The sequence below is a fragment of the Pongo pygmaeus genome, chromosome 9 (assembly GCF_028885625.2).
Source record: "Pongo pygmaeus isolate AG05252 chromosome 9, NHGRI_mPonPyg2-v2.0_pri, whole genome shotgun sequence".
Classification (NCBI taxonomy): Eukaryota; Metazoa; Chordata; class Mammalia; order Primates; family Hominidae; genus Pongo; species Pongo pygmaeus.
In genome coordinates this window covers 120,734,709-120,745,072 of record NC_072382.2, presented here as the reverse complement: position 1 = coordinate 120,745,072, position 10,364 = coordinate 120,734,709, and the positions used below count along the sequence as shown (strand labels likewise).

The 10,364-nt window shown below is 49.2% G+C and overlaps 1 protein-coding gene across 2 annotated transcripts; it reads right to left on the bottom strand.

Moving 5' to 3' along the window:
- Positions 1-323: 323 nt before the first annotated feature.
- FOXR1 (forkhead box R1) lies at positions 324-9,968 on the bottom strand. 2 transcript variants are annotated; one of them, XM_054439823.2, is made up of 6 exons: positions 9,653-9,968; positions 2,803-2,877; positions 2,452-2,699; positions 1,987-2,213; positions 875-1,113; positions 324-401 (listed from the first exon to the last, which is right to left on the bottom strand). In XM_054439823.2, the coding sequence occupies exons 1-6, from the start codon at positions 9,711-9,713 to the stop codon at positions 373-375; spliced, it is 879 nt and encodes a 292-aa protein (XP_054295798.1). In that variant the 5' UTR covers positions 9,714-9,968; the 3' UTR covers positions 324-372. The 2 variants fall into 2 exon arrangements, with proteins under 2 accessions (XP_054295798.1, XP_054295797.1); XM_054439822.2 differs by having other exon boundaries at positions 324-1,113; positions 9,653-9,946.
- Between the last annotated feature and the right edge of the window lie 396 nt (positions 9,969-10,364).

Below are 10,364 nucleotides of genomic sequence, written 5' to 3'. Positions count from 1 at the left end.
TGACCTCCTGTGCTCAAGGGATCCTCCTGCCTCAGCCTCCCAAAGTGCTGGATTACAGGTATGAGCCACTGCATCCAGCCAAGATTATCTTCATAATCCAGAAAAGTGGAAATTGCTCCAAGATGCTTTAGAAGGCTGTGCATTTTCCTCCTTTGAGGAAAGATACTTACGGACTCCCTTTGCTGCACAGCAGGCACCTGCCCCATTGCCTCAGGAGCATCTGTAAGCTGAAGGCGTCCCATCTCCAACCTTGGAGTTGATCTCCACCTCCACCCTTAACCCCATCCTTAGAGACCCCACCTCCACAGACACACACAGAAGGCTACTGAGGGTAATTTTAATAAAGCATTAGCTGGCTGTTGCTTCTTGGGGTTAAAGATCAAAGAGGAAGGGCATCACATCTGTAAGAAAAGAAGAGAGTTCAGGAGTTTATCCTTCACAATTGCTGTTTCCTAGGCCTGGGATGCTCTCTCATAGCAGGTGATCTGCTTCTTTCACTCAAGGCTCAAATGCTGCCTCTTCTCTGAAGCCTCCCTGCACTGCTCCAGGGAAAGTACAAGTCCTCTTTGTACATAACCTCTATTACTGTGCTTCTCATGTTGTGTGCTCACTATTGCCTAGGCTGCTGGGCTTGGTAAGGCAAGTTGCCTCTTAGTTGTTTGCCCATGGATTCCTGGCACATCACATCCCACACTGGTGGGGGAGGTCTCCCCTCAGGTAGGCATCACCTGAGGGTCTCAGATCACTGTTAATCTCCCTGTTTCCTATAGAAGATGCATCCCCCCACTGCCACGGTGTGACCCAGGCTTCCACACTCGGCCTTGGGTCAGGATCCTCAGCTCTCTTCCCCTTGGGCCCACGCACGTCTTCACACCTGGCTGGCTCATGCACTGTTGGATACTTTCTAGCCGAGTGGAAGCCAAGGCGCGGGCCTCCTCCGCAAAGCGGCGGTGTCCCTCCTCGGTCAACTTCCAGAGGCAAGATCGAGGCCGTGTGCTGGCCCCGCCCTGCATGCTGACAGGCACTTTCTCAAAGCTGTCTCGAAAACAGAGATTGTGACGGACAGTATTCTTCCAGCCTTCCGGGGCCGTCCGGAAAAAGGGGAAGTGCTTTCTGTGGACAGGGAGGAGAGGTAAGGAAAGGCATGTTATGCCTGGGGAGTGCCCTTCTCTGGAGCATGTTCTACCCAGGGGCCAGGGGCTTCAGCCCTTCTCTCCAGGGGGATAGTAGCAAGTTGGCCTGGAGTTGCTCTTTGCTGACTGAGCACGTGGCAAAGCATCCACGTGGTGTGTGGCTCACCTGAACCCTCCCTCCCTCTGAGGGCCCAGGGCTTGGACCACAGCATGAACAAAGCAGAATCAGGCCAAGCAGCTCCTGTAAGAGGAATCTTGGTTGAGGACGGATACCACTTGAAAATTCCTATCCTGAGACATTAGGCACTTCTCTCCTAACACTGGGAAAGGGCCCGAGAAACTCCCTTCCTCACACTCCTGTGAGCAGGACTATCTGAGCTAAATGGAAAATCCTTCTCAACTGGGTTCCCTGCACCCCCAGGGGTGCAGGGAGCTGTGCCAGGCAGTCCAGTCCTAGCAGAGGCAGGTGGGAACTGTTGGGGAAACCTGACTTTAGACTGGCTGATCTTCAGAGGATGGTGGGGAAACTGTTACCTGACCCAAGTGAATGTATGTTTTAAAGGAGAACTATACCCAAAGAACACTGAAAACTAGTTAAAAAGAAAAAAAAAAGAACTAAAGCCATAAAAATTTTGGAGGGTTCTTTAGATGTGAAAGGGGGTGGGAATGGCTATGTTCCTGTACATATGTGGGCACAAATGCACCTGGGAAAAGGGAACTGGGAACATACTCATCCCCTCAGACCCAGATAGGGAAACCAGGTCAGCAACCCAGGGCCTGGGATGGATTGGAAGGCATCAGCCTGGGGCCCTGGCCCCCACGTCCCCCTCCTCGCAGGGCCCCCGGCACATACCGAGTGAAACTGTAGATCTGTTGCACGTTGAGGCCACAGGGGGAACTGTTTCTTAATGCCAGGGCAATTAGGTGGAAGTAATTGAGAGGGGGCCGGGACCAGAGCCTCCCCGCCTGGCTGCTGGCTTGCCGAAGCCTCCGACTCTGGAGGGGGGCCCTTTTGTGAGGGGATGGGAGAGCCACAGAGGAGCTGTCTTCCTGGTCCTCAGCCTCCTCCTCTTCTGTGAGCTAGAGGAGCACAGAGTAGGAACTGGTCCTCACTCCTCAGCCTCTACTCCAGGGTGTAGTGGCAGGAAGGGGGGGTGGTCTAAGGCCACCATTTGGGCTTCTCCCCCAACCCAAGCATGTAGGTAATTTCTGAACCCATTCACCTTTTGCTATGGCTAAGAGAGCAGAACTGTAATGGCTCTTCCCCATGCCCCTCGCCTACTGCCCAAGTCCCGCTCCCATCCCCAAAAATCCATACCTCCCAGGTGCTGGGGGAAAAGGCAAACCGCTTCCGAGGGGGAGACTGCTTGCTGGAGGACTGGGACAGTGATTCCACCCCTGTGGCCTCTGAGCAGCTGGCATCTTCCTCCTTCTGGGGTGGCTGAGAGGAGGGGAGTGTGCTTATCAGATCCTCCCTCTTCCTAGGTCCTGGGACCTCCAGCTTTCCAGGGGGATACACGATGTTGGGGTTTACCCACATCCAGAGGTTGGGCTCATAATCTGGACCTGTGCAGAACAAAAGGAGATTGTGTGCCACAGCCCACTGGCTTTGGGTGCCCCTGGTCTCCAGCCCAGACCACAGAAACAGGTCAGAGAACTCAATACTTACCATCCTTATCAGGGTTAGGTTTTTTCTCTAGGGGTAATTTTGGTGGCTTAACAATTCGGAGTTTATACCTGGCAACTGGCAAAAAGAAAGACAGAGAGAGTCAAAACATCCTAGGATATCCCTTTGTGACCCTAGGATCCTAGGCCTTAAGGCTTCTCTGGGAGGTTGTGGGCCCTGCCTGGGGAGTTAACATCACATTCTACTTCTACTGGTTTTCCCTTTACCTCTCTGACCTTCTCATTCCCCTCTGCATTCTTTTCTTCTCACTCTACATATACTATCCCTGAATAATCTCATGCATGCCTGTGGCTTCAGTTAACATCTATAAAAAAATGTAGAGCTCTCAAATCTTCACCTCTAGCCTAGCATTCTGTGCTAGCCCTTAAGGAGAACTACCTACTGGATGTCTTTACTTGGGTAGCCCACAGGCACTTCAAACGTGCTTCTAAAACTGAATTCCATCTTCTTGCTCTTCCTCCTGTATTCTTGTTTTTTTTCTTTAAGACAGGGTCTTGCTCTGTTGCACAGGCTGGAGTGCAGTGGTGTGCTCAAGAGATTCTCCCACCTCAGCCTCCCAGGTAGCTGGAACTACAGGTGCACGCCACTATGCCCCACTAATTTTTGTATTTTTTTTTTTTTCAGATGGAGTCTCGCTCTGTTGCCCAGGCTGGAGTGTAGTGGCGCGATCTCGGCTCACTGCAACCTCTGCCTCCCAGGTTCAAGTGATTCTCCTGCCTCAGCCTCCCAAGAAGCTGGGACTACAGGCGCACGCCACCACACCCGGCTAATTTTTGTATTTTTTAGTAGAGACGCGGTTTCACCATATTGGCCAGGCTGGTGTCGAACTCCTGACCTCGTGATCCGTCTGCCTCAGCCTCCCAAAGTGCTGGGATTACAGGCGTGAGCCACCGCGCCCAGCCCAATTTTTATATTTTTTGTATAGATGAGGGTCTGTGTTGCCTGGGCTGGTCTCAAACCCCTGGGTTCAAGCAATCCTCCTGCTTTGGGCTCCCAAAATGTTGGGATTACAGGCGTGAGCTACCATGCCTGGCCTTCCTGTATTCTTTGTCTCAGCAAGTGGCACCACCATTAACTGGTTGTTCAGGACAAAAACTATTTTTGCCCCCTCACTGTCCCTATGAGTGTCATTATATTACAGATGAATCTAGGCTTTTGTTTGGGAAATGATATACTTATTGGAGAGCTCAGTAATTACAGAGGATGCCTATTATGTTGCTAATATTCAACATAGTATTCAAAAAAGGAAAAAGTAGCAAAAGATATAAAAATTGGGGTTTTTTTGAGACAGGGTCTTGCTTGGTTGCCCACGCTGGAGTGCAGTGGTGTGACACTGGCTCACTGCAATCTCCACCTCCCAACTCAAGCAATCTTCCCATCTCAGCTCTTAAATGAAGAACTTAAAAGACTTGAACAAAGACTTATAATACATACTATTAAGATGCCAGTTACCCTTAAAATGAATCTATAAGTTTTATGCACATATTATAGCGCAAAAATTAAAGTTTGGCCAGGTGCGGTGGCCCATACTTGTAATCCCAGCACTTTGGGAGGCCAAGGCAGGTGGATCACTTGAGGTCAGGAGTTTGAGACCAGCCCGGCCAACATGGCAAAACCCCATCTCTACTAAAAGTACAAAAAATTAGCCAGGCATGGTGGTGCGTACCTGTAGTCCCAGCTACTTGGGAGGCTGAGGCAGGAGAATCACTTGAACCTGGGAGGCAGAGGTTGCAGTGAGCTGAGATCGTGCCACTGCACTCCAGCCTAGGTGACACAGCAAGACTCTGTCTCAAAAAAAGTTCTAACACAGTAAAAATCACCATAAGCAAAAAACAAATAGACAAACAAACAAAATAGACAGCAAAACTTCAATCCAAATTTCTCAGTTCTCTGATACATAGAGAGCTCCTACAAATCAATATGTAAAAGGTCAACACAAACTTACAAATGGACAAATGATATGAATCAACATTCACAAGTAGGGGATAACTGAATGGCTAACAAGATGATCAGCATTATTAATAATAAGAAAAACACTGTAAGATAATGAGGTAATCAAATTGACTGGAATTATAAAGATAATACCAAGTGTTGAGAAACATGCAAAGAAATAGAATCTCTTATTATACTGCAGTTCTGTGTATCAACTGGAGCAGCCCTTGTTAAGAGCAATCAGGCAGGACTACAATTTACTCTACCTTACTGTCTGCTCCTGGATGTATATATTCAAGTCAATACAGAAACTTATATACTAATCAATCTCCATTGTTACTATCATCTACTGACCTCCTGGTTTAGCTGTCACTCTCCAACACTACTCCTGCCTTAAATCTTGGCTGCTGGCCAGGTGCAGCGGCTCACGCCTGTAATCCCAGCACTTTAAGATGCTTAGGCAGGCGGATTGCTTGGGCCCAGGAGTTTGAAATCAGCCTGGGCAACATGGTGAAACCCCATCTCTATAAAAAATACAAAGATAATAATCTAGCTGAGTGTGGTGGTGTGAGCCTGTAGTCCCAGCTACTCAGGAGGCTGAAGTGGGAGGATGGCTTGAGCGGGAAAAGGGAGGTTGTAGTGAGCCAAGCTTATGCTACTGCACTCCAGCTTGGGCAACAAAGCCAGACCTTGTTTCAAAAACAAAAACATGATCTTTGCTATTTATTGAACTCTTCTCCAGCGAGTTTGACTTCTACTCTACTGTGGACACTCCCTCAGGCATATAACCTAAACCAACAACTGCAACCTCTCCGTAACCTCATTTATGCACCACATAAAAATGCACCACCTCATGTCTTTCTGGCTAACTCCCTCAACCCCAACTACGATCCCACTGAGGTCACCAGTCCACTGAATTGTGGTTTTGGTGCACTCGTTTGGCAGAGGTAGATTTAGTCAGGGTTGTGGTTTGGCCAACAAAGTGCTCCAAAGCCACAGATGATCCAGGGAACCTGCGTAATATCTGGGAATGGGATTCAAGTTAGTTGAATAAGGGTGGACATATCAAGTGATTGAAACAGTGAAAAGGTGATAGGATCAATGGACTGGTGATCTCATTGCGACCCAAGGATAGCACCTCTGTATGTCTGTGTCTCGCTTTGGCACAGATCCCGCATGCTTTTTCAAGGACATTGTTCCACAAATCTTCCCCTGTCTTTCCTGTGTCTAATTTTTTGTCTTTGTTGGGTCATTCTCATCAGCATGCAAACATGCTGTTAATTCTCCCATTTCGGGGACCAGGTGCAGTGGCTCATGCTTGTGATCCCAGCCTGCTTTGGAAAGCTGAGGTAGGAGGATCACTTGAGCCCAGGAGTTCAAGGCTGCTCAAGGCTGCAGTGAGCTGTGCTGGTGCCACTGCACTCCAGCCTGGGCACCAGATAGAGACCCTGTCTCTAAATAAAAAAAAAGAAAGAAAAAGATTATCCCGTCTTATTTCCTGTTGAGGCATAACACATTGCCTCTACTTCCCCTCCTTCCATTCTTAAACCCCCTTCAGTCAGGTTTTTCGTTCTACCACTTAGTAAAACCACTAACCAGGGACCTCTGCTTAGTTAAGTCCAATCATCACTTACATTCCACTCATCCAACCCCTCCCTCCTTGAAAGGCTTTTTCCACTTGGTTTCCAGGAAACCACAGACCCCCCTAGTTTTGATTCTCAATGGTCTTTTTTGCTAGTTATCTCTCTTCTCTCCAATCTCTTTACAATGGAATGCCCCCAGGGCTCATTCTTGTTCCTCCTCTATTCTTACTCCTTAAGTTCCACCCATATACCAAAAGACCCAAAATTTACATCTGCAGTCCCCACTTCTCTCCAGAACTCCAGGCTCATGTATCCAACTGCAGACTCAATGCTTCTACTTGGATGTCTAAGGATCTCCAGCTCAGCATATCCAGAACAGAATTCCTGATCTTCCTTCCTAAACCTGTCTCCCACTCAGTACAAGGCAACTCTATCCTTCCACTAGGTCAAAACACTTTGAAGGCTCATACTCAATTGTCTGTCTTATACTCCATATCCAATCCATCAGCATAGCCAGCTGGTTCTCCCTGCTACTAGCCTGGCCCAATCTACCACCATCTCTTGTCTGGATTACTACTGCAACCTCCTAGTCTCTGTACATCCACAGACTACCCTCGACACATCAGCCAGAGTGTTCTTTTCAAATATAGATCACACAGGACTAGCCACATAATTTGTAGGGTTCAGTAAAGAAAACATGAGGCTCCTCGTTGAAAAATTATTAAAAATTTCAAGACAGTGACAGCAGTGTATTAAACCAAACACAGGCACCTAGGCAACTGCACGGGTCACACACTCATGAAGCAGACCCTGAGAGCATGTCACTCCTCTGCTCAATTTGGGAGGTAGGAGGATTGCTTGAGTCCAGGAGTTCAAGACCAGCCTGGGCAACATAGGGAGATCCCCATCTCTACAAATAGTAAAAAAGTTAGCCAGTGTGGTGGCCTGTGCCTGTGGTTGCAGCTACTTTGGGGACTGAGGTGGGAGCATTGCTTGAGCCTGGAGGTAATTGTGCCACCGCACTCCAGCCTGAGCAAGAGCAAGAGCCCATCTCAAACAAAACCTTACAACCAATTCTCATCTGACTCAAAGTCAACCCTAAAGTCCTTAGAGGACAGGCATTCCTGCTCTCAACCACACCCTGTGGAGCTATTTACTGTCATCCAGCCTCACTGACCTCCTTACCACTTTCCCTTCAAGTATCCTCTAGGCTCACTCCTCCCCTCCTATCAACCCTTTGCTCAAATATTATGTTCCTAATTGAGTTCAACCCCACAATCTTATTTAAAACTGTAGCTGTGGCCGGGCGTGGTGGCTCACACCTGTAATCCCAGCACTTTAGGAGGCTGAGGGAAGCGGATCATTTGAGGCCAGGAGTTTGAGACCAGCCTGGCCAACATAGTGAAACCCTGTCTCTACTAAAAATACAAAAATTAGCTGGGTGTGGTGATGCAGGCCTGTAATCCCAGCTACTGGTGAGGCTGAAGCACTAGAATCGCTTGAACCTGGGTGGCAGAGGGTGCAGTGAGCTGAGATTGCGCTACTGTACTCCAGCCTGGGCGACAGAGTGAGACTCTATGTCAAAAAAAAAAAAAAAAAAAAAAAAAAATGAAGGCCGGGCGCGGTGGCTCACACCTGTAATCCCAGCACTTTGGGAGGCTGAGACGGCGGATCATGGTCAGGAGTTCGAGACTAGCCTGACCAACATAGTGAGACCCCGTCTCTACTAAAAATACAAAAATTAGCCGGGCATGGTGGCGCGTGCCTGTAGTCCCAGCTACTCGGGAGGCGGAGGCAGGAGAATCACTTGAACCCGGGGGGCAGAGGAGATCGCACCACTGAACTCCAGCGTGGGCAACAGAGCCAGACTCCATCTCAAAAAACAAAAAACAAAAACAAACTATAGCTGCCACCACACCCTTCCCCATTCCTGAGTCTCCTTCTCCTGTTCTTTCCCCATTGCAGATTTTCACTTTATAGCATACTCTATGATCTACCCATTTATTATACTTCTGTGGATTATCTGTCTGCCCCCAGTAGAATGTAAGGTTCCTTGTCTGTTCTGTTCACTGTGTATCATGAGTGTCTAGAACAGTGCCAGGCCAGTTGGAGGTGCTGAATACATATTTCTTGAATGAAGAAACAAGAAAGAATGTTCATTAGCATTAATTATGGTGGCAAAGAGTTGGAAGCAATCTAGGTGTAAAGAAAATTAAAATGTAAAAGGTGGGACACCCAGCCGATAGAATACTAACAACAATCAGAAATAATGAACCATGTCTGAATTTAGCAACCTAAAACAACAGCTCTCAAAAACAATGAGTGGAGAAAACAGACGTTAAATGGATTAGGGTTGGTAATGGGAGTAGCGGAGGTAATGGAAGGAGGGGTGGAGACTTAAGGGGCAAAAGGAAGAGTTAAGGCCGGGGGCGGTGGCTCAGGCCTGTAATCCAGCACTTTTGGAAGGCCGACATGGGCAACATGGTGAAACTCCGCCTCTACTAAAAATAAAAAAAATTAACAGGGCGTGGTGGCGCACCCCTGCAATCCAGGCTACTCAGGAGGGCTGAGGCGGGAGAATCGTTTGAACCCGGGAGGCGGAGGTTGCAGTGAGCCGAGATCGTGCCACTGCACTCCAGCCTGGGCGACGCAGCAAGACTCCGTCTCAAAAAAAAAATTTGGAAAAAAAAAAAAAAAGTTAATCCAAAGGCCTTGCAGGCAAAAAGGTACCATGAATGTGGGGAGTAATTATCTCAACCCTCCACACTTGAGGTCCAAAGAAGACAAAGAAAACCTAAAAGATCGCTATGGTCAACCAAGCATTTGGCAAGTACGGAGCACTTCTAGGTGTCAGGCAATATGTTAAGAGGTGAGAATACAGCCATGGATAAAACGATGAGGCCTGTTTTTTTAAGAGACGGAAAAGTAACTGAAATATACAGTATAGCAAATGGCGACCAGCGCCAAGTAGAAGACCCAGAAGAGGCCTTGGAATGTTCTGGGAGCCTGGCGGGTGACGTAGAGTGGAAAGCCTCCGTTTTTGGGTGAGACCAGCTGTCCTCCAGGAGCTTCCAATTGAGTCAAGCGCGAACCCCCCCACCCCCCAAACCACTCCCGAGTAGAGTTCGCGAGTGGGGGTGGAGCGGGGGCGGCGGAGCTAAGCCAGAGGGCGGGGTGGGGGGCGGCTCGGCCCCCCGCAAGCCTCCCCGGGAGGCCGGGGCGAAGGCTGGGAAGCCGCCCTGCCCCGGGGTCCCGCGAGCCCCTAGGCCACCCCTTCGCCACGCCCAGCCCCCCACTTCACCCCACCCGCTACTCACGTTTCTGCTCCGCTAAGGGGAGGTGAGTTGTGGTGAAGGCCAGAAAGAGCTCGTTCCCCATGTCCCAGTCCAGCAGTCCCGGGACCTGGCCATGGAGGCTGGCCCAGAAGTCGAGGTGTTGGAGCTTCACGTCCACCTTCGGGGCGGGCAGAGGCGCGGCGGCGCGGAGTGGGGACGCGGAGTGGGAGCGCGGCGGCTGAGTAGCGACCCTCACAGGCGCCTTCTTAAATGCGCCGGCTCCGATTGAGTTATCTTGGCGGCAGCTCAGGTGTGGAGCGGTCCATTTGACGCCTTTAATCTCTTCAGGACCGCGCCGAGGAACGCTTAAGAAGACCCTCCTTGACTCTACCCTTACATGCCGGGGGTCGAGGACCTGGGGATCCGGAAGGGACCCCAGCCCATCTTCCGCATCCTCGTTTGCCCAAGCCCCTTGCCCCTTATTTCATTGAAAAGGCGCCATGGTCACGTGATCGTATTTATTTATTTTTATAGTTTTGCTTTAACATTGATCCTTTCTACCATAATAGTATTAGTAGTTACTTTCTAGAAGTTATGAAAAGTTTATGGTTTATCCACGATCACATCTGTAGTAGATGGTGGAGATGGAATTACACTGGATGGTGATTTGATTAAAAAAATTTTTTTTGTCTTTTAGCCGGACGCGGTGGTTCACGCCTGTAATCCCAGCACTCTGGGAGGCCGAGGTGGACGG

Coding starts and splice junctions, on each gene's coding strand:
- FOXR1 (XM_054439822.2), bottom strand. CDS start 9,713: ATGGGGAACGAGCTCTTTCTGGCCTTCACCACAACTCACCTCCCCTTA. Junction 2,700..2,802: donor ACCTAACCCTGATAAGGATG/GTAAGTATTGAG, acceptor TGTTCTGCACAG/GTCCAGATTATGAGCCCAAC. Junction 2,214..2,451: donor TTTCCCCCAGCACCTGGGAG/GTATGGATTTTT, acceptor GTGCTCCTCTAG/CTCACAGAAGAGGAGGAGGC.